Consider the following 24449-nt stretch of genomic DNA (forward strand, 5'->3'; position numbering starts at 1 on the left):
AAAAAAACGTTGAAAAAAAAATTAAAAAAAAAAAAAAAAGAGAGCACAGAGGGCTAGAAAGCTGAGGGAAGGGGAGAAAGGTGCAGGGCTGAGAAATGGAGTGGTGTTGAGGTACCTGAAGAAATACCACAAAGTACCTTTAGCTTCCTCATAACCTCAACATATCTGTTTCCCATTTGAATGTAATTAGGGCCAGGGGTTCCTCTAGTATTTGATCAGACCCTTCACAGTCTTACTCTTTGCCTATTACTCCTCTGCCAAAGATGAACGCTTTTAGCTGCAGTGGGCTGTCCTTGCTCAAGGGATCTGAAGGCCTTCATCTTAGTCCCAACTGCTAAGCCTGCTCCAGGAAGCACCTTGCCGCTTGGGAGAAAGGTTCCTGTTTGCTCTCCTACCTGTGCTCTCCTCAGCCTGATTGAAGCCACAGATCTGGCAGATGCTCTGAACCCACTTATTCATGTCCTCCTCCGTCTCGGCCACCAGATAAAAGGTGCGTTCACTGGTCTTGATGTCAAACACAAAACTATCCTGCAGCTCCTTCTTGTTGAAGGTCAGGCCTGCATCCACCTGCTCACAGAAGTTCAGGTTGATGATCCTCAAGGGCTTCTTAGAGTGATCGTTCTTGTAGTATTCCAGAACATCTGGGTCACCACTCATCCGGCCACTCCGCAGGATAAACCATCGCTTCTTCCAGGCCTGAGGAGGAAGAAGGAAAAAGAGGGGGAAAAGGTCATTAGTTCGTTCAAAGCTTCTCACAGGTGCTCAGAAATCACTAGGTTAAGGATGGGGACTGTTGCACCTGCAGGCTGAACATGGCCCTTATTTCTCTTTCATACTTCACCACAGTTTAAAAAATGGAGGATGATCTTAGAATGTGTGTTAGCACAACACTTCACTATGGGAACAGGGTCTTATCATTCTGAAATGAGATGTGGCATTCCAATTTTTTAGATTAAGAAGTTAGATGGAGACTAAGACATTTTCGAGCAATTATTCCCTATGCTGGAATACAGATTCAAACTCATAGTACTGATAGTCAGGGTGGAACTTGCAAAACCACAGCATCTCAATATATGGATAGGGACCCCAACAAGTCATGGTGAGTGGAAGCAAAGAAGCAATATCACACACAGCCAGCAGCAGAAAAACAATTCCCTAATTTGTGTGTAGTATATTGTGCTTTTTAAGCAAATGATGGTGCCTTGGAAGAATCACCTAGAAAGCCTTCTAAAACTTCTCTGAAGTGGGGGGTGCCTGGGTGGTTCGGTTAAGTGTCCAGCTCTTGGTTTGGGCTCAGGTCATGATCTCACAGCTCGTGAGACAGAGCCCGGCATTGGGCTCTGTGCTGACAGCACGGAGCCTACTTGGGATTCTCTCATCCTCTCTCTCTGTCCCTCCCCTACTCACGCTCTTGCTTTTTGAAAATAAATAAAAAATTTAAAAAATAACCTAAAACTTCTCTGAAGCACATAACTTTAAGATTTTTTTCACTGTCTTGCTCCTTGCAATAGCCCGAGTACTTGTAATAGGGCCTTGCACATATTAAATACTCTATATGTATCACTGAATGAATAAACTCCTTGTATCATTTCATACTATAGAATTTAACACTTGATCACATATTCTCTTATCCTGTCTTGTATATTCCATTTTTCCAACAAGACTGAGTAATCTGTGAGCAGACACCACACAAAGTGGTAAAAAGATGCTGCATGTAATAGCCTTGGGTTGAGGCTATGATTAACTACTGATTTGCTGTAGTTAAGTCATTTGTAGATGTGGGCTCCCAGGCTGCCCCAAGATCCTATCTCAGTTACCTTGTCTAAGATTTTCTCTTGCTCTTTGGCCACTGTCTCTGAGCTTCTCTCTCTTTAAACGTCCAACATGGCCACTTTTTGGTTTCATGAGAAAATATAAGCAATCAAGAGAATTTAAATATGGTCCATCACCAAATTTACTGATCTGCCCGCATCTGGAGCAAAGTAGCCTGTTATTAGGGAGCATTCACAGTTCGTCCGATCTAAAGCCAATATCCTTCCATTTGTGTGCCCCCTTTCACCTACAAGGGGACCGACACCACTGTATGATTCTCCCATTCTCTGGAAGCACTGCATTTTCCCTCCCTACTGGGATCATTCCCATAAGGACACCAACATCCGCCATCATGGGGAAAAAATATAACTTGACTTAATCCCATGTTCCCCTCTAGTGATGGCCCAGTTTTCTTTAGAGTAAAACCTCAAAGAGTTTTCTATATTACTGGACATTTGTCTCCTCTCTTGCCATTCTTTGGTGGAAAGCAATCTAATCAGGCTGCCCCACCACTGCATAACAAAGTTCTCAAAGACTTCAAGGCTGCTAAAGCAACTTTTGGGTTTTATTTGATCTCTCAACAACACCTGATAATGGTTTATTCTGTCCTCTTTGAAGCACCTTCTTCCCTTGGCTCACCCTCAACTTCCCTCCTCCCCAGCCTCTTTTTCAGACTCTAGGGCTGGTTCTTACTCATCTCCCTGACCTCTAAATATTGGAATGCTTCCATGCTCAGTTCTCAGTCTCTGTCTCTCCTCTCTCTACACCCACACCCTAGGTTATTTTATTCAGTTTCACAGCTTTAAAGACCATCTAATTGCTGCACTTCCCAAATGTATTTCTCCATCCCAGGTCCTTCCACTGAACTCCAGAGTCTTATACCCAACTCTTCACTAATAAGCATCTTAAACCCAGTGTGCTCAAAACTGAGCTCTTTACATCCTCCAAGCCTGTTCTTCCTGCAATCTTTTCCGTCTCAGTTAATAGCAGCTCCAGACTTCCAGGTGCTCAGACCACATATAGTGAGGTCATCATGGACTCCCTTCTTTCACATTCCACATCTACAACAAATCCTGTTGGTTCAAACAGTTCACTCGGTCTAGCCCACCATTCTGTAGTCCTCCTGCTTCTACCCTTTCATCCTGCAACTGATGCTCAACATGGAAGCTGATGTAAATCAGACTGTGTCACTTCTCTGCACAAAATCCCCAAAGGCTTCCCATCTCAGAGTAAAAACCAAAGTCTGCACAATGGCCAGTGGGTCTGATATGACGGTCAACTCTCCCCCATCCAACATCTCTTACCTCATCTCCAGCCATGCTCTGCCTTGGCCATTCTGCTCTTGCCACACTGGCCACATACTTCTGCCTCAGCGTCTTTGCTCTAGATGTTCCCTCTGCCTGGAATACTCTTCCCCCAGACGTCTTTCCTTCAAGTCTCTACTCAAATATCCCATTACGGGGGCAGCCATTCTTAACCACCCAACCCTCACACTCTCTTTCCCCCTGACTCTGCAACACTGCTCTTACTAGTACTTACACCATCTAAAATGCCACATTTTTGTTGAATGTCTGTATCTACCTCTCAAAATATAAACACAAAGAATGCTTTTTTAAAATCCCATGCTGCATCTTCAGTGTTTCAAATAGTGCCTGACACACAGCTGGTTATCAATAACTATGTATTGGATTAATGAGTAATTATTTTATTACATGAACTCCTTACAGCATCTAGTAGGTTACAGGGATAGAACTGATGCTTAATAAGTCTTACCTCAAAATGAATATAAGGTATGGCCAGATAGAATCAAGCTGAGGAAAACAAAAAATAAGAACTATATATTTACAGTCACCTAAAATCTTGCCCAGGTCATTGGCTTATAGAACTCTGGGTGTGCTTGTGGTCCATGTAGCAGGTGCATGCATATACATGGAAGTGTGTGATTAGCAAGGTGCATTTTTAAAAGGTATTGTTAATAGTTTAGCTTGTGTTTCAGTTGATGTGCCCCCTTCAGTGCTGGTCTCTGCAGAAAGAGCTGTCTCCAAATCACTGGTGTGCAGGTACAAGCATAAACAAACACAGAGACACCCACATAAACAAGAAAAAGGTGTTTACTACAGATAACATCGGAGCCTGTCAGGTTCTGCTTCCAAGGAAGTGGTGTAGGCTGATAAATGACTGCTTATAAAATGCTGATAAATTTATGACCAAGCAGGCAAGTCTGTCTAGTCTAGTCCCAAATTCCCATCCCTCTTCTGCCACACCATTTCTCTCCAAGTCTATGCACATTTCTTTTTTAAATCAAACAACTGAGAACACAAGTATAACCAACTTCAAAGAGTCTAGCTCCAATGACAACTTCTCTGATCTTCTCAGCTGAAATGGACCTCTACTTCTTCTGAACCTTTGTAACACTTTTTATGTAGTTTTTATGGCCTGTCATTTTTTACAACATATTACAGATATTTTGGAATTTATTGTTTCTTCCCAAGTATATTATGAACAACATCTGTATCCTTCTATGAATCTTGGTAGACATTTTGCTAAATGTTACTAAACAAGGCTCTTTATTGCTGAAATTTTCTTATCTCTCTGGACTCATTTATGCCTCCTTGCTTTCTTCTTTCCATCCATCCATCCATCCATCCATCCATCCATCCATCCAAGTATTTGTTTAGTGCTTACTATGCTACAGGTAGTATTCTAGATGTTGAGCGTACAGCATGAATTCCTGGTCTTACAGAACTTACTACAGTGCATAACACATTACATATTATTCTCCAAATATACCACATAATTGCATGCCTTCCTGTCTTTGCACAACCTACTGCATCTTCCTAGAATGACTTTACCCTCACCTTGTCTATCTAGAAAATTCCTATGTCCCTTCAGTGCCAGCTTGAAGTATCACTTCCCCTGGAAGGGCTTTACTAACTTTCCTGGGTAGAGCTGGTGCTTCTGTATTATACTCTCTTAATAATTTGTGCTTTCTTTGGCATTTCAGTTATTTATATATCTTCCTCCCCTTTAAGCTCTGAACATCTTGAGGTTAGGCTCCTTTCTGGCCAAAAGTTACTTGGAAAAGTGTTTGGTCTATATGAGAGCTCAATAAAGATCTATTGACTTTCTTCATTCTATCAATATATTAATTTACTCAAACTAATAAATGCAACTTAAATATATATATTTTCACAGAAGCAGGAAAGGAGGACAACAAGAGAAGTACAGCAAAGAGATTAAGAAAGATAAAGGTATAGTGTGGATTCTATATGATGTGAGTTCTTTACTCTCTTGTTCTCTTCATTCTGATACGAACAGTGACCATGTAATATTTATTTATTTATTATTATTTTTAGTTTATTTATTAATTTTTACACCCAATGTGGGACTCAAACTCACAACCCTGAGATCAAGAGTCAATGCTCTTCCAACTGAGCCAGCCAGGCGCCGCTGACCATGTACTAAATATTTATAAGGAAATCTGGGGCCTTCAGCTTGAAAGTGTCTCATGATACAGAAATGAAAAATTACTGTTGGATTAATGACACATAATGCAAGGAGAACATGGGACCTGAACATGTTACAAGAAGAAAGCTTTTTCAAGACTGTTCTTATATCTATACAAAATTTCTTAACAAAAATTAAGTCTAAATCGATCATGGACTTAAACATAAAATACAAAGAGAAATCAGCAAGATATATAAAGAATTATATAACGTAACCAAGTGAGGGTTATCTCAAGGATGTAAAACTAATTCAATATTCAAAAATCAATCAGTGTAATCCACCATAGTAATAGACTAAAGAAAAACCACATGGTCATATCAATGAATACAGAAAAAAAATTTGACAAAATTTGATCCCTATTTATAATAACAACACTTAAAAAATAGGAAGAGGGGGGAGCTTTCTTAATTTGATAAAAAGCACCAACAAAAGATCAACACCAACATTCTACTTTGTATTGAAAGAATGAATGCTTTTCCCCTAAAATCCGAAACAAGGCAAGGATGTATGCTTACTCTCACCACTCTTGCTGAAAATTCTAGTGAGGACAATAAAGAAATGGACATAAAAGGCATACAGTTTGGAAATGAAGAAAAAAACTGTCCCTATTTGCAGATGATATAATTTTCCACATAGAAAATCCCAAGGATATAGGGAAAAAAAAAGAAAAAAAAGAGCTAAAAATCTCCTGGGACTAATGAGTCAAGTAAGGTCACAAGATACAAGATAAACATATGAAAATCAATTTGCTTCAATATGCTAGCAGTGAACATGTGGGCATAGAGAACAAAAATAAAATGCTATTTATAGTTTGTTTTTAAAAAATTAAATAAGTGTAAATCTAACAGAATATGCACAGGACATGTATGCTGATAGCTATACAATGCTGAAGAAAGAAAAAAAAACCCAAATACCATGATCATGAATGAGAATACTCAACATAGTACATCTCCCCAAATTGATGCTCAGGTTTAACATAATCTCAAAATTTCATCAAGAGTTTTTACATATGTAAAGAAAATTACACTAAAGTGTATATAGGAAGGCAAAGAAAGTGTAAAAAAAATTGAAAAATATGATAAAAGAGGGGCTATTAATTCACTAGATTCCAATAATTATTATATATACACATACAGTTCTCAAGACTATGTGGCACTGGCAGAGGGACACACACACAGAACAAAGGAATAGAAGAGAGAACCCAGAAACAGAGCCACACAAATACACCCAACGGATTTCTGACAAAGGTGAAAAGCAATTCAATGGAAGAAAGACAGCCATTTCAACAAATAATGCTGAAGCAAGTGGATATCCATAAAGAACTAAATCTAAATCTCACCTCTTATATAAGAACTAAAAATGAATGATAGACTTAAATGTAAAACTAGAAAACATTTAGGACAAAAAAACGGAGGAAATCTATCAGGTTTAGGGCTAAGAAAGAGTTCTCAGACTTGACACCAAAAACAGAATCCATAAAAGGCAAAAGCTTATAAATTAGACTTCAATGAAATGTAAAACTTTTGCTATGCAAAAGTCTTTAAGAGGACGAAAAGACACATACAGACTGAAAGTGAAGGGATGAAGAAAGATATTTCATGCAAACAGAAATGAGGGGGTAAAAAAAAAAAAAAGCTAGTATGGCAATACTTGTATCAGACAAAATAGACTTGAAAACAATGTAACAAGGGACAAACAAGTGTTAAATGATGAGAAAGCAATCAATCCAAAAAGAAGATATAACAATTGTAAATATCTATGCATCTAACACAGGAGCACCTAAACACATAAAGCAATGAGTAAGAGACATAAAGAGAGAAGTTGACAATTAATACAGTAATGGTAGGGGACTTTAACACTCCACTCACATCAATAAACAGATCATGCAGAGAGAATATCAATAAGGAAACAGTGCCTCTGAATGACACATTAGATCTGATGAACTTAACAGATATGTATAGAACATTCTATCAAAAAACAGCAGACTACACATTCTTTTTAAGTGCACATGGAACAATCTTGAGGAAAAACTGCATGTTAGGCCACAAAAAATCTCAGTAAATCTAAGAAGATTGAAATCACATCAAACATCTTTTCTGACTACAACAGTAAGGAAACTAGACATCAATTACAATAAAAAATAAAACAAAATGAAACTGGAAAAAATCACAAACACATAGAAGCTAAACAACATGCTATTAAACAACCAGTGGGTTAATAAAAAATTAAAAAATGAAATTAAAAAAAACACATGGAGACAAATAAAAACGAAAACACAATGGCCTAAGATCTTTGGGATGCAGTGAAAGCAGTTCTAAGAGGGAAATTTATAGCAATACAGGTCTACCTCAAGAAACAAATAAAAAAAAAAAAAACACCTCAAACCATTTAACCTTACATTTAAAGGAACTAGAAAATGAACAAAGCCCGAGGCTAGTAAATTGCAGGAAATAATAAAGATCACAGCAGAGATAAATGAAGTGAGACTAAAAAAACAGAGGAAATATCAACAAAACCAAGAGGTAGTTCTTTGAAAAGACAAACAAAAGTGATAAACTTTTAGTCAGACCCATCAAGAAAAACAAAAGAGAGAACTCAAATAAATAAAACTAGAAATGAAAAAGGAGAAGTAACAACCAGCACCACAGAAATACAAAAGATTGTAAGGGACTACTACAAAAAATTATATGCCAACAAACTATACAACCTAGCAGAAATGGAATGAATTCCTGGAAACACACAATCTTCCAAAACTGAATCAAGAATGAACAGAAAATCAAAACAGACTGATTACTAGTAAAAAAAAAAAAAAAAAAATTGAATTGGTAATTAAAAACAAAAACAAAAGCAAAAACAAAAAACCTTCCAACAAACAAAAGTCCAGGCCAAAATGGCTTCACAAGTTAATTCTACCAAACATTAAAGAAGAGTAAATAACTATTTGTCTCAAACTATTTCACAAAATAGAAAAAGGAAAGAAAGCTTCCAAATTCATTCTATGAGGCCAGCATTACTCTGATACCAAAACCAGAAAAAGTGGCTACAAAACAAAACTCTAGGCCAGTATCTCTGATGAACATAAATGCCAAAATCTTCAACAAAATATCAGCACACCCAATTCAACAATGCACTAAAAAGATCATTCGCGACAATCAAGTGGGATTTATTCTGGGGATGTAGGGATGGTTAAATATCCACAAATCAACCAATGTGATACATCACATTAACAAAATGAAGGATAAAAACTCTCAACAAAGTTGGTTTTGAGGGAACACACCTCCACATAATAAAAGCCATATTTGAAAAACTCACAGCTAACATCATATTCAATGGTGAAAAACTGAATACTTTTCCTGTAAGATCAGGAAAAATGAATGTCCACCTTGCCACTTTTGTTCAGAGTCCAGAGTGCTAACCATTACACCATGGAACCCCACTCACTTTTGTTCACTATAGTACTGGAAGTCCTAGCTGGCACCAATCAGATGAGAAGCAAAAGGCATCCAAATTGGTAAGGAAGAAATAAAACTTTCACTATTTGTTAATGACATGACACTATTTATATATAAATCCTACAGATTTTACCAAAATATTATTAGAACTGATAAATGAATTCAGTAAAGTTTCAGGATACAAAATATACAGAAACGTTTTGTGTATTAGTGTTTCTATACACTACTGATGAGGTAGCAGAAAGAGAAATTAAGAAATAACCCCATTTACAATTGCACCAAAAAGAATACCTAGGAATAAATTTAACCAAGGAAGCAAAAGACCTATACTTTGAAAACTATTAGAAATTAATGAAAGAAACAGAAGATGATATAAGCAAATGGAAAGATATACCATGCTCACGAATTAGACAGATTATTATTGTTAAAATGTCCACACTACCCAAAGCAAATGACAGATTCAATATAATCTCTATCAAAATACCAAAAGGATTTTTAAAAAACTAGAACAAATAATACTAAAAGTTGGATAGTGCCACAAAAGAACCTGAATAGCCAAAGCAATCTTTTTTAAAAAACATGTTTATTTATTTTGAGAGAGAGAGAGAGCAAGCGAGCAAGCAGGGGAGCGGAAGAGAGATAGAGGGAGAGAGAGAAAATCCCAAGCAGGCTCCATGCTATCAGTGCAGAGCCTGACACGGGGCTCAACATGGGTCCTGAGCCCATGAACTGTGAGATGATGACCTGAGCTGAGAGCCAGATGCTTAACCGACTGAGCCACCCAGCACCCCCAGCCAAAACAATCTTGAGAAAGAACAAAGCTGGAGGTATCACATCCCAGATTTCAAGATATAATACAAAGCTATAATAATCAAAACAGTATGATACTGGCACAAAAATAAATACACAAATCAATCAAATAGGATGAAGAGCCCAGAAAAAAACCTCATGCTTACACAATCAATTCATCTATGACAAAGGAGGCAAGAATATAGAATGGAGAAAAGACAGTCTCTTCAGTAAATGGTGCTGGGAAAACTAGACAACTTTATGCAAAAGAAAGAAATTTCTTATAAAAATAAACTCAAAATGGATTCAAGATCTAAACGTGAGATGTGGAACCATAAAATTCCTAAATGAAAACACAGGCAGTAGTCTCTTGGACAGCAGCCTTAGCAATATATTTATGAATATTTCTCTTCAGGCAAAAGAAACAAAACCAAAAACAACAAGTGGGACTAACTAAAATAAAAAGCTTTAGCATAGTGAAGGAAACCATCAACAAAACAAAACAAAACAAACCAACCTACTGGATGGGAAAAGATATTTGCCAATGATTTATCTGACAAAGCGTTAATATAAAAAAAAATAAAGAACTTATGCAACTCAACAACCAAAAGAAAAAATATCTGATTAAAATATGGGCAGAGGATCTGAACAGACATTTCCCTAAAGAAGACATACAGATAGTTAACACAGACAAAAATGAAAAGATGCTCAACATTAGTAATCGTCAGGGAAATGAAAATAAAACCACAATGAGATATCACTTCACACCAGTTAGAATGGCTGTTATCAAAAAGACAAGAAATATAGTAAGTATAGGCAAGGATGTGGAGAAAAGGGAACCCTTGTGTTGCTGATGAAAATTTAAACTGGTGAAATCACTGCGGAAAACAGTATGGTGGTTCCTCGAAAAATTAAAAATAGAACTATCATATGATCCAGTAATTCTACTTCTAGATATTTACCATTCCCCCCATCAAAAACCCTGAAAACACTAAATCAAAAAGATACATGCATCTCTATATTCATTTCAGCATTATTTACAACAGCCAAGATATGGAAAGTGTCCATCCATAGATGAATGAATAAAGAAGATGTGTACACACACATACACACACACAGAGAAGAATGTTACTTGCCCATTAAAAGAGATCTTGCATTTGAAACAATGTGTATGTACGTAGAGGGTATTATGCTAAATGAATTAAGTCAGAGAAAGACAAATACCATGTGATTTTACTTACCTGTGGAAATTCGAAATCAAAACAAGCAAACAAACAACAGCAACAAACCAGAAACAGACTTATAAATGTAGAGAACAAACTGGTAGTAGCCACAGGGGTGGAGGTGGGGGGAATGTGTGAAATAGTTGAAGTGGACACAGAGGTATAGACTTTCTGTCATAAATAAGTCATGGAGATGAAAAGTATAGCATAGGGAATAATACCGTAACAGTGTTGTATGATGACAGATGGTAACTACACTATCATGGTGAACACTGCATAATGTATAGAAATGTCAAGCCACTATGTTGTGCACCTCAAACTAGTAACACTGCATATCAAATATACTTAAATAATACAAATTTTAAAAAAGATAAAAAGAGAAGCTTTTGAGTGGGAGAAAATACTTGCAAACCACATATTCAACAAAGAATAATATCTGGTAACATACAGAAAACTATCACACTCAACAGTCAGAAAAGGGAATTAGGGCAAGGGCAAAAGACATGGAAGACACTTCACTGAAGAGAATATACAGATGGTAAATCTGTATACATGTAAAGATGCTCAATATCTTTAGCTGTTCTGGAAACAGAAATTAAAATACAATGAGATATCACAGATCTATCAGAATTGCTAAAATAACAACACAAAATGCTGGCAATGAGGCAGAGAAAACGGGTCACTCAATATTGCTGGTAAGAGTCTAAAATGATCAGGGTGCCTGGGTGGCTTTGTTGGTTGAGTGTCTGACTCTTGATTTTGGCTCAGGTTATGATCTTGCAGGTTCGTGGGATTGAGCCCCTTGTCAGTCTCTGTGCTGAAAGCATGGAGCCTGCTTGAGATTCTCTCTTTCCTTCTCCCTCTCTCCCACCCTTAAAATAAATAAATAAACTAAAAAAAAAAAAAAAAAGAAAGAAAGAATCTAAAATGATATAGCCACCCTGGAAAAGAGTTTGGTCATTTAAAAAAAAAACTAAACATGCAACTCCTATACACCACAGCAAATGCTCTGCTCTGCTGGGTAGTTATCCCAGAGAAATAAAGATTTACATTCATACAAAAATTTTTCATGAATGTTTATATAAATTTTGTTTATAATAGCTCCAAACTGGAACAATCTAAATGTCCTTCAATAGGTAAATGGTTAAATAAACTGTGATGCCATAGGATACTACTTAGCAATAAAAAAAAAAAGTATTGACACATGCAAAGTCTTGAGTGAATCTCCACAGAGTTAGGCAGCATCAACAAAGCCAATCCCAAAAGGCTACATACTGCCCAATTCCACTCATGTACCATTCTTGAAACGGACAGAAGATTAGTGGTTGTCAGTGGTTTAAAGGAGGGGCTTGGAGTAGGACAGATGTGAGTATGGCTATAAAAGGGCAGTATGAAAGATTCCCGCGGTGATGGAAATGTTCTAGATCTTGACTGTATCAATATCAACATTCTTGTGATGTTGTAGTACAGTTTCAGAAGATGTTACCATTGTGAGGAAACTAGTAGAGGGTATGTGGGGTCTCTGTATTACTTTTACCACTACATATGAAACTAAAATTATCTCAAAATAAAGTTAATTAAAAGGAAACTGATCCACAAGAGAATTGGAATGTTCACAGATGGGAAATGTATTTGAAGAAAACCATAAGGAGGAAAGGACTATTTCTCAGAGAAGAAAAATAAAGATCATGGAGAGAAAGGTTAACAGCTGGCTACCGACTATGACCAGATCCAGCTGTCCTCAATCTTTTCCAGTCAGGGATAGGGATGGGATCTTAGGGATTCATACTGTGAAAATATGAATAAACTTCAGAGTTCAGACTTCTGAGCAGGAGGGCACAAAATACCAAGACTCACCAGGATTTCCAAACCTTTCAAACTAATGCCAGCTCTAGGGATTGTAGGCTGTCCAGGCAAGGCATGATTCTAGGCCTTAGGGAATAAAAGTTCCCAGAGAAACAACAAACTTAAGATGCCAACAAGCTTCTCTTTTTCTGTGTAGTAGTCAGCCTCCACGATAGCCCTCAATGAGTCTTATTTTCCAGTATAGCCTTATGTAGTCCCCTCCCATACTGAATAAGGATGACCAACAGCATATTGCATAAATGACCGTGCAGCTTTGAAGGCTAAGTAATTAAAGATGCTATAGCTTCTTTCCTGTTTGCCTTTGGATAAGCTGCCATGTTGTGAGGATACTCAAGCAGTACCGAGGAGTGCACATGGTGAGGAACTAAGTAAGGCCTTCTGCCAGCCATGTAAATGAGCTATTCTTAGAAGCAGATACTTCAGCCCCAGCCAAGCCTTCAGATGCCTGCAGCAGTAGGCAACTTTTTAACTGTAATTTAATGAGAGACCCTGAGCCAAATCCACCAATCTAAAGTGCTCCTGAGTTCTCGACTCACAGAAACCCTAAGAAATAATAATATTTATTGTTGTTTTAAGCCAGTAAGTTTTAAACCTTTTGTTATGCTTTAATAAATAACTAATACATTCTACTTTCCATTTCTAGGGCTAGGTGGGTATAACCAAGGGTAACCACTGGGAGGAAAGCCTTGTCTATTTAGAAGACTAAAAGCAGCTCAAGCCTAAAAGATAGACAAATAGGCCATTGGAACAGAAGGTTCCAGAAACAGACCCATACATACTTCATCACTAGATTTGTGAAAAAGTTGATACTGCAGTACTATAAAGAAAAGAACTGTCTTTTCAATAAACGGTGATAGGTCATTTCGTAAGTATGAAGAAAGATTCTTTTTATTCTTAAATGGTTGTTTATTTTTGAGAGAGAAAGAGAGAGAGAGAGTGCACAAGCAGGGGATGGGCAGAGGGAGACCAAGCAGACTCCTGTCAATGCCGAGCCTGGCATGGGGCTTGAACTCACAAACTGTGAGATTATGACCTGAGCTGAAATCAAGAGTTGGGTGCTTAACTGACTGAACGATTCAGATGCCCCAGAAGACTCTTAATCCTTTTTTATGCTATATATGAAAATTAATTTCAGATCATTATAAATCCAAATGTGAAAGATACAACATTATAAAGCATTTAGAGGAAAATGCCTTCATGGCTTTGGGCTACACAAATTTGTGGAATACTCAAAAGTTGCTAATAATACAAGAGAAAAAGTGATCAATGTTATTACATTACACTTAGTGTCTGGTCACCATCAAGAGGATGAAAAACCAAGTGAGTAAGAGGAGATATTTACAATACATATATCCATGAAGACTCATATTCAGAATATATTTAAAAAAATCCAACTCCACATATTAGCAGGAGAAAGACCACTTAATAGAAAAATGGGCAAAAGATCTGAATAGGCACTACACAAAAGACATCCATCCAAAAGGCTGTAAGCATAAAAGAAGATCTTGATTTCATTAGCCATTGCAAAATGCAAATTAATACCACTACACAACCACCAGAATGGTTCTAACAACAAAGACTGATAGTAATAAGCATGGGGAAGAGTATGGAGAAACTGAAACTTTCCATACCGTATTAGTAAGAGTGTAAATTGGTATAACCATCTTGGGAAACTATGGCAGTATCTACAAAAGCTGAACATATACCCCAGGACCTCACAATTCTACTCCTAGATACATGCCCTAAATAATTATGTACATATATCCACCAAAATACATGCACAAGTATGTTCATTGCAACACTTTTCAGAAATGCCCAGCCTGGGTGGCTCCATTGGTTAAGCGTCCAACTTCAGCTCAGGTCATGATCTCACGGTTCGTGGGTTCGAGCCCCGCATCTGGCTCTGTGCTGACAGCTCAGAGCCTAGAGCCTGCTTCAGATTCTGTGTCCCCCTCCCCCTGCCCCTCCCCCGCTTGCACTCTGTCTCTCTCAAAAATAAATAAAAACGTTAAAAAAAAAAAAAAAAGAAATGCCCATATCATGCTTGCGTTTCTGCTCTATTTCAAGTGCTTATTATGTACACGTGGACTGCCGTGCTAGTTTCCTAATTAAATACTTATAAAATGCATCCAGTTTAATCTTCTAGTTTTTATAAATACTTATTTTTGAGAAGGGGGATAGGGGGCTTGACAGGGAAAGGGCAGAGGAAGGGGGACAGGATCCAAAGTGGGCTCTGTGCTGACAGCAGAGTCTGATGTGGGGCTCGAACTCATGAACCATGAGATCATGACCTGTGCCAAAGTTGGACACTTAACTGACTGAGCCATCCAGGTGCCCCTAATCTTCCAGTTTAATCAGAGCAAAACTCTGATCACGTTACTCCTCCCACTATCCAAAATTTTAATGGTTCCCTGTCAATTGCATAGCAAAGTTCAAATTCTATGGTTTAGGGTTTTTTTTAATTAAAAAAATTTAAATTTATTTTCAATGTGGTAAAATACACTGAACATAAAATTTACTATTTTAACTACTTAATTGTACAGTTATTTCTGTGGCATTAAGTATATTCACATTGTTGTAGAGCCATAAACACCTTTTTCATCTTCCCCAACTGAAATTCTATGTCTGTTAAACACTAATTCACAATTCTCCACTATACCCTGTCCCTAAAAACCACCATTATACTTTCTGTCTCTGTGAAATGGACTACTCGTGTATGTGGAATCATACAATATTTGCCCTCTTGTGACTGGCTTATTTCACTTAGCATGAGGTCTTCAATGTTAATCCATGTTGTAGCATGTGTCAAAATCTCATTCCCTTTTAAGGTTGAATAATATTCCATTATGTGTAGATGTCACATTTTGTTTATCCATTCCATCTGCTGATGGGCTCGAGTTCTGGGGCTCAGTTTTAGAGCCTTTACGATTCAGCTCAAACCTGCATTCCCATCTCATTTATACTCCTTTATTTATAATGTGATATATACATACATACATATATATACACACACTGTTACTACTCAAACCAAGTTGATTTCTCACTGTTTCCTAAATATACTTTTCTACCTTCACACGCTCAATTTCCTTGTCTGAAAAGCGTCCCAATCTTCCCTGTCTAAATTGTCCAAAGTTTTTCTTATATTTGAATGCTTTCCTCTAATGTCACCATTTTTGATCATCCTTCATTCAAGGTTCCAACATCTAGAGCTTTTTCAGAACAGAGAGTCTTCCCCTTTCACAGAACCTCACACAGGGCCTTCCTGCAGTGCATGAGTGCTCTTATTCATTGAACTAAGTGAACTAGCTAAATTTCATTAAAACATAAGTGTACATACTTATATGCTTAAACATCTCACCATGAGTTTTTTTCTTGTTTTCAATAATAAGCTGTATTAAGCCACTTAAAAATGTCAAATAGACAATATGAAGAGTTAAAAGGGTATCTCTTTCTTCCTAATTCCTGGTACAACCCAGCCAGGCAGAAAAAAACCTATTAATTCAGAGCAACACAAACTCAAAGCAAGGGGCACAAATGCACAGAACTAAGGAGAGCAGGACTGAGATGCTATAGAGTAGGATGAGAAAAGCCTGAGCTCAGAGTGAAAAGACTTGAATTACAGTCCTTGTTCTTGCTCTATAAACTTGGACAAATTTTTTTAAGTTTCCTAAGCCTCAATAACCAGGCATATAAAAGGGGAAAAATACAAAACTAATAATATTGCATACAGTAATAAGTAAAATTAAAAAACATAAACGCACCTAGAACCAACCTTGGCATGATAGGTGCCAAGTACATAGTTCTTGAATTAAAAGCAGTCCAAGGAGATTCGTGAGATCATGAAATTGGCAGAAGAGTTATCATTATAGAAGATCCCCAGATTTTCCACTCTATGTTCTTTCTTCTCAATCACCATTAAGAAGACATTATTGGAGCACCTGGGTGGCTCAGTCGGTTGAGTCTGATTCTTGGTTTTGGCTCAGGTCATGATCTCATGGTTCCTGAATTTGAAGCCCACATCAGGCTCAGTGTGCTAACAGCATGAAGTCTGTTTGGGATTCTCTCTCTCCCTCTCTCTCTGCCCCTCCCATGCTCACACACTCTCTCTCTCTCAAAATAAATAGACAAACTTAAAAAAAAGGCATTATCTTTTCTTCCTTCTTGCCCTGTATCACACATCAGCAACTGCTCTGAATTCTGCCTCTTTTGGTTAAAGCTATGACTCTTCTTCAGTTTCTCAGGTTCAAAATTAACTACTTCTATTCAGTTCTTCCTGCTACTTCACTGCTCATGCCAAATCAACAAGCTCCTTTGTAGCATTCAGTAAAACAAGCACAAATTCTGCTAAATGTTTTGAGGGATATAGAAAAGAGGTAAGATTAATTACTTTCAAGTAACTTATGAGTTTACAATGTTGCAGGAATAAAAGAGATGAACACATGTCCCTAAAATGAAAAAGCAAATGTTGGGGTACCTGCCTGGCTCAGTCGGTAGATCATCTGACACTTGACCTCAGGATCGTGAGTTCAAGCCCCATGTTGGGGGTGGGGCCTACTTAATTTTTTAAAAAAGGGAAAATTTTTAGAAGTACCATAAAGAAATATATAATATGTTATTAGACCCCTGAAGTAGGTAATCAAATTTGGTTGGGGCATGGAGAGAGAAAGGGAGAAAGAGAAATATGAATGAATATGAACAATGAAGAAGACAGGGTGTAATAGTTTGGGGAAGGAAGGAGAAATGGACATTTCTTCTACAGGACAGAGTATGACCAAGGTCTGGGTATGGGAAAAGGTAAGACAAGTTCAGAAAATATGGAATGGTCTCTTTTAAAAGTGTAGAAAAGGAGAAAAAGAAGAGCTCAGGGGTCCCGGAAAGCTTTTAACACCACGCTAAGAAATTCTTTCTTTTATTGGTAATGGGGAGCCACTGAAGAGTATAGATCAGCAGAGAAGTAACTGTTGCTGTGCTGTTATCTGGCACAATGATGAAGACAAGCCACAGAAAGGAAAAATGAGAGGCAGAAAAAACTATTTAGAAAGCTGTTGCAGTAATCTGCCATCCTGAAAGAAAATGGCAAGGAGACAGAAAGGGAAAGGCAATGCAAGTCACTTTATTCAACAATGGGGCTTAAAAGAGTATAGGGTATAGGGGCCTACTCTCAGGAAAGTTAGAACCTTCCATTTGTGTCTGTGATTAAGAGAACACCACCATCTTCTCTGATGAAACAGAAGTGACTGTTTTCCTTTTGTACCCAAATCCAGTCAAAAAAACCAAAACCATTTCACAACCATTTAGACCACATGTGCGTACACATGACCTGGAAATTGCATCACTCCCAGTGTTGAGAGGAGTGCATGTCCCATATGAACCTGTCTCTGTTCTTTACGTTAGATTCCAAGGTAGCGTGTAGAATGAGGCCATGACTTCCTCCTGTTGCTCTTGGCACCTAGAACCCTTAGGTGGTTGGGGGGGGGAGGGGCAAGTTAGCTCTACACTGGCCACAGTGCATAGGATGTTATGTTCAGGTCTGGCTGTGGTGACGGGACTTGAAATCCTATAGTACTAGGATTCAGTGAGCTTCTGCCTGGAGTCATGATTATAATGTTCTAAGATATAAGGGGCTGACATGTGGAAGAGCAATTTGATTTATTTTGGGTGATCCCACATTCTAAAGTTGAACTACTGCCAACAGGCATGTACTACAGAAAAGCAGATTTTTGCTCAGTGTAAGTAAGAATTTTCTGAAAGAGTGGTCCAAAGCAGGGCCCTTGGAAACTGGGGAACTACTCAGCATTGGGGATACTGAAGACAAGACAGCCTAGGCCAGGGGTCAGCAAACTTGTTCTGTAAAGGGCAGAGAGTAATTCTTTCATGCTTTGCAGGCCATATAGTCTGTCACAACTATTCAAATCCATAATGGCAGGGAAGAAGCCACAGACAATTTGTAAGCAAACAAGAATGGCTGTATTCCAATAAAACTAGGTAGAAAAAGTGGTATTGGGCAAGATTTTTTTGCCGACCCCTGGCTTAGGCTAAGGGTGAGAAGGGGGACTGAAAGGGGCCTCAATCAGTGGATCAATAGACAGACAAGGGATTAAGGTCTCTTCCAATTTTGAGAGTCTTATGTATTAGTAACCAAGAAAATCTAATATTGTAACACCTCATTCAATCAGATTAGATTCTCAAAACACAGGGATGTGTGCTTTTAAATAACTAACTGTTAACTAGAACACCTTTGTATTTTCAGCCTTAACAGCTGAAAACGTTTCCAAAACCCCAGAATTTTCTGCCTTGCCTTAGGTATCAACTGAAGATAACAGAACTTTTCTTTGATGACTAAGGACTTCTTGAGCTTCATATCATCTTTCTAGATACCAAATCTCACATGCCTTGTGGTTAAAATTGTAGAAAGGTCAAGACACTTCTTGGAAGAGGGTTTTGTGTAACTCCTAGAAATGGGTGTGTCCTTTGAACTTCCCTCTTTCTGATGAGAGTGAAGCCCAAAAGTGCTAATAAACCAGGAGAGTCCTGTCAAGTGAGGAGTATAGTTAGTTATAATATAACCTCAGAATCTGAGGTTCCTGGATGGTATCAACTGACTGAACTTATTAGTCAGGGATACTAAAAACATATTTTCATCTTCAAAAAGTTCTTTGCTTTATATGTAAAAAAAAAAATTCACCAACATCACAATTGCATACACACACACACACACACACACACACACACACAGAGTCACTCATTCACCTTTCTTTTAGTGAAACTTCCAGTTCAAACAATCACAAAGACATAGAAGAATGTGATTTGACTTGTGAGTATGTGAGGCACAACCACATCTCTATACACTGCAGCATGAAGTACACCAGGCCAGTCTTCTGTCCCATAACAGTTAAGAACAAACAATAAGAGTCCAGTGGATCATGTAATAGTCACAAATTTCTGGAGGACCACTTCTTGAGTGAGGAAGGGCTTCTTGTTATTCTTCCTCTAACAATCCTTCAACTACTCTAGACCATAGTGACTTTACTATGTGAGGAAAATGACTATGACTTCCCTGAGGGGGGAAAAATGGCACTTGCTGAACTCTTCCTATATATCATGTGCTTTCTATCCATTATCACATTTAATCCAAATCAATGCTGTAAGGCAAATATGATTCCCTTTTCACAGATGAGAAAAATGAGTTTCATTGAGGTTAAACAATTGGCAGAGATCTGCCCTACATCTTGTGGGTCAGGGCTAGGGTCCAGAAAGAACTTGAGAAGCTAATACAGATAAATTGCTGACTATACTGAGACACTGGCCAGAGAATCTGTGAAAGGTGAAGTTCAAAGTTGGTGACAGCAATAGAGGGATTAGAATCCAGGTCTCAGCTCTTAGTCCATAATTATTTCCACTCCTCAAATCCAAATCCCCCAGGAGAGGGAAGCATAATTACATGCTCCAGACTCATCCGAGTAATGAAGTTTCTCTCTGACTCCAATGAACCTTATTTGTTCCTGGGGAATGGAATCAACCTTATCTTATCACAAGACTGTTACATTCTGAGGTCAGGGTACTTTTGTATCTCCAGCATTTAGCAAAGTACTTGGTACATGGTACGTACTTTATAACTCTTCAATGAAAGGTATATGAAAAAAAAAAGAATATCTATTTGTCCCTCTTTGGAAAAAAACAAACAAAACCTTTTTGTCAGATGACCTGCTAATGTAACACTTCCAGGATTCTAACAACCTCTATCCTGGGAGATGGCACACAGACATCATAAATATGAAAGATCACTTTTATGTGAAACCGACTCCAACCCTAGGCTTCAGGGGGGAGATCATGGGATCCTTGGTTCACTGATGGGCACATGATCGAAGCCAGTCTTAACAGTCATTAAGATTCAACTCCAGGCCTCCAGTCTGTCTTTGACTCAAAGTGGCCTCTATCACTGGACAGAAAGTTGTGATGATATGAGCCTGAGGTTGTAGGGACAGCCGTTTGGAGTCTGAGAACAGCTAACCTGAAGAGTGTCAAGTTAGAAAGATGGATCTTGATGAAATGTAAGTCCTATTAAGCTGATCCTGAGCCCAGGTTTCCCCCTTGTAGGCTTAGGTGACTTTTCTCATTTAAAGGAATTTAGGTCAATATCTGGTCAACACAGGTCTTAAGCGTGTGTCCAGTACTGAGACCCAGAGCAGTTTGTTACCACAAGGGTAACTCAGGGGTCCTTCCCACGTGCTCTTATCATATTCATGATTCAATCCATTTTCAGCTTCCTTCGCTTTCAATTTCTTTTCTATTCCGTTTTAGTCGCCTTCCTGCTTTCAATCATTCAATCAACATTTATCCAACAGATCACTGCCAGGTCCTTCAGAATAGTACCCAGGTAGCTCAGTACTCTGAGCTCAGGACTCTGCTAATGGTTGCGAGCAGAGAACCACTCTACCTGGGAGGAGTCAGGGAAAGCTGAAGAGCACAAGCAACATTGTTGGGTCTTGGAGGATAAGTGGAGTTTTGCAGTTGCAGAAACAAGGCTGGAGGGGAAAAAGGCTTTTTCAGGAAAAGAGAATAATATGCATGCAGTTAACTCTTGTTATTCACAGTAGTTATGACCTATAAAGTCACCATGAACACTAAATTATTGAACACATATTCATTTTTCCTAGGAGAAAAACAGGGTTAGTTTCCTGCAAGCCCATGGTCACAGTATTTTTGTCAACCGATATAATCTTATCTCATGTTTGTGTTTAAAGACTCCTCATTTAATATATATTGTTGATTCATTAACACTGAATTCAGCCAACAGCACCGTAACTCAAGTCTGAATGAAGGTTGTAAATACACGTGTTTTCTCCATAAGGCACAGCACAATTTTCCTGAGCTTCAGAACACTATGCTTGGGGCCCTTTTTAAACAGCAAAACCACCAGTGAAAAGCATGGCATTAAACAGATGGAGGGAAGAGCATGAGAGCTGAAGCAAGAAGGCAGAGCACCACTCTGTCACCTCTGCTGGGGAATGTGTGTGTGGGGCACTGAAAGTTTCCAGTGCTCTGCACACAGGCACATCTGTGCCTGATCATGAAAGAAAGCACTGTGAGTTTTGCTTTGGGGGTTACAAATCAATTTTAGCAGGTAGGTGAATTTGCAAATGCAGAATCTGAAATCTGTGATTAGGAGGAATAACTACATATGGAAAACCTTGGGGCGTTCAAATAATAAGTAATAAAGCTAAGGTTGGTAAAGTTGAAGGAAGGAGGATGAAAAATTGTGAAAAGGAAATTACTGGAAAAGTGGTCTGGGATTATTTTAAGGGCTTCACGTGCAGAGTTTTATGTTTTTTCTGTATACCAATCACTTCTTTTTTTTTTTAAGTTGTGGTTGACATTCAAGGTTATATTAGTTTTTGAGTGTACAGGTCAATCATTCTTGATACCAAATGTTAATGTAAAATTTAGAATTTGAGAATTCCCCCATAGAGCAATAATGATTTTATAGTATTTATTAGCTAATAGATAAAAACTACTATGAATTCATTAACTCAATTATTTTATTAATTCAATTGTCTACATTTTTTAAAAAGTATGGATACTTGTAAATTCAGGGGGTAAATACTTGGTGTAAGTATGTGTTCATGTTTTCAAGGACCCAGGCCACCCTGTGGGAACCACTGTCATGTACTCAGGTGAGGAGCCTGCCTGGGCATAGAAGAAAGCATGTGCAAAGGTCCTGAGAAGAAATAAAGCTTGGCTCAAGGGAGGACCTGACAGGAGGTCATGGCTGGAGCACAATGAGCAGAGCAGAGAGTAGGAGGAGGGAAAGGCAGCAATAGATGATGATGGTGCCTTGTAGGTCATTTAATGAAGTTTAGATTTTATCTTAAATAGAAGATCCCTTAACAGGGATATAATTAAATAAATTGACATATCAGCAATTGAAGAAACAAGCTTGAGAACAATGTAGTATGATCCTATTTATGAACTCATATGTATACACATCACCACATATATATGTGTATGTACAGTATACATATATGTACACACACACACACACACACACACACACACACACACACTCCTGCATTTTACAAACACTTAGAAAAGTATTTCAAACTGGTACCAGTGGTTCTCTGTGGAGGAGAGTGGAGTATATAAGAGAAATAAGGGAACTTTCACATTTTGGGTGCATGGGTAGCTCAGTCAGGTAAGGGTCCAGCTCTTGACTTTGGCTTGGGTCATGATCTCACAGTTTGTGGGTTGGAGCCCCATGTTAGGATCTGTGCTAACAGTGTGGAGCCTGCTTGGGATTCTTGCTCTCCCTCTCTCTCTTTCCCTCCCCTGCTCATGCATTCTGTCTCTCTCTCATTCAAAATAAATAAATGTTTCTAAAAAGGGAACTTTCACAATTTAATCTATATGGTGGTCTTAAATAAACATGAGACCACTGAAAGGTTTTACACTTTATTTTCATATTTACATTTCTTAGTTTGTGGCAAATGCAGTGTAGAGGGCAAAGAGCATGAGCAGGGAGGCCAAATACACACTTTCTCAAGAAATAATGGTGATCTGGACCAGGACAGTGGCAAAGGACATATAGATCCAAGAAATACTTCAGAGGCTGAAATGCCTAATCTTGGCAACAGACCGAATATGGGAGATATGGGAGAAGGAAGTATAAAGGCAGACTCCTAAGATTTCCTACCTGAGCAAGTAGTTGGGCTATGTCATGGCTTAGGGTGAGAACCACAGCCACATCTCTCTGACAAGCCTATCACAATGCATTTTGGGCATTCTTTGCCTCAAATGCATCAAAAACAAAGGAGTAAAATGAATTGGACATGTGTGTGAGAGAGTGTCACATCTGGGAAACCAGAGAGCCTTGTATGAGTGATTACATTGACTAAATTGTATGAGATTGATTTCCCAAAGACCAGGTCAATCTTTCTGCAGGGGACTCATGGAAACCATTAGTGGAATTACCTCTTCCATTGACAAAACAACAAATGAGCTGTTGCCAGCCCTTTGTGTTTTGGAGAAACAAAGGTCATTCCGTTGAAGAACCTCTTTCTCATGTCCTTGAATGCTCTAAGTTGTATTTAAAGCCCTGAATTAAGCAAAGGTTACCAAAAACAAAAACAAAAAAACAAAAAACCAGGGCAACGTTGGAGGAAGGATAGACAAATCATGCCCATCAATATAGCTACACTGTTCCCCTTCCTCTAGGACAAAGGCTTCTCTCATCAGGCTCCCCCACTTCAAGTAATGGGAGAAGAGAAGGCTCCTGGGCTTTGGCTTCCCTACAGACCTGGTTTCATACTTTCTTAAACACATACCTGATTGTGTGACTTCCTTGCTTCAACAGAGGTACTCAAAACCTCAGTGTGTATCTGAATTTCGGAGACACATGTTCAAATGCAGATATTCCCAGGTACCAGGCCCGACAGAGATTCAAACTCAGTTAGTCTTGAGTGGGGTCCCGGACACAAACCCCAAGTATCTCCACAATAGAATGTCCAAGAATCCCATTCGGAGAAACACTGAACTGCATGGTTAATGGTGGTTAATGAAATGTGGTTACCATTTAGTGAGCTGCACTGAAAGAATAACTGGGTCATGGAGATCTGGGGTGTACTTCTAGCTCTCTCTCTGGTCATTTAACTGGGCATGTGAACCCAGGTTGGGGAGAACACTACTGCTCTGGTCCACAGAGTCCTCATTTATAAAGTGTGAATGTTCTATGTGGATCTGCAGCTTCCTTTCAATTACTGACATTTTAAGCCACAGGAAAAGACAAAAGGGTTGGTAATGTCAG

General features: G+C 38.4%; 1 protein-coding gene across 1 annotated transcript in view; it reads right to left on the bottom strand.

Moving 5' to 3' along the window:
* GAB2 (GRB2 associated binding protein 2) overlaps positions 1-24449 on the bottom strand; it is a 186953-nt gene that overhangs the window by 57293 nt on the left and 105211 nt on the right. Inside the window, exon 2 of the mRNA XM_049619769.1 lies at positions 396-696. Within this exon, the coding sequence (XP_049475726.1) occupies positions 396-696 (301 nt within the window). The remainder of the gene's footprint in view (positions 1-395; positions 697-24449) is intronic.

Source organism: Panthera uncia, chromosome D1 (genome assembly GCF_023721935.1).
Source record: "Panthera uncia isolate 11264 chromosome D1, Puncia_PCG_1.0, whole genome shotgun sequence".
NCBI lineage: Eukaryota > Metazoa > Chordata > Mammalia > Carnivora > Felidae > Panthera > Panthera uncia.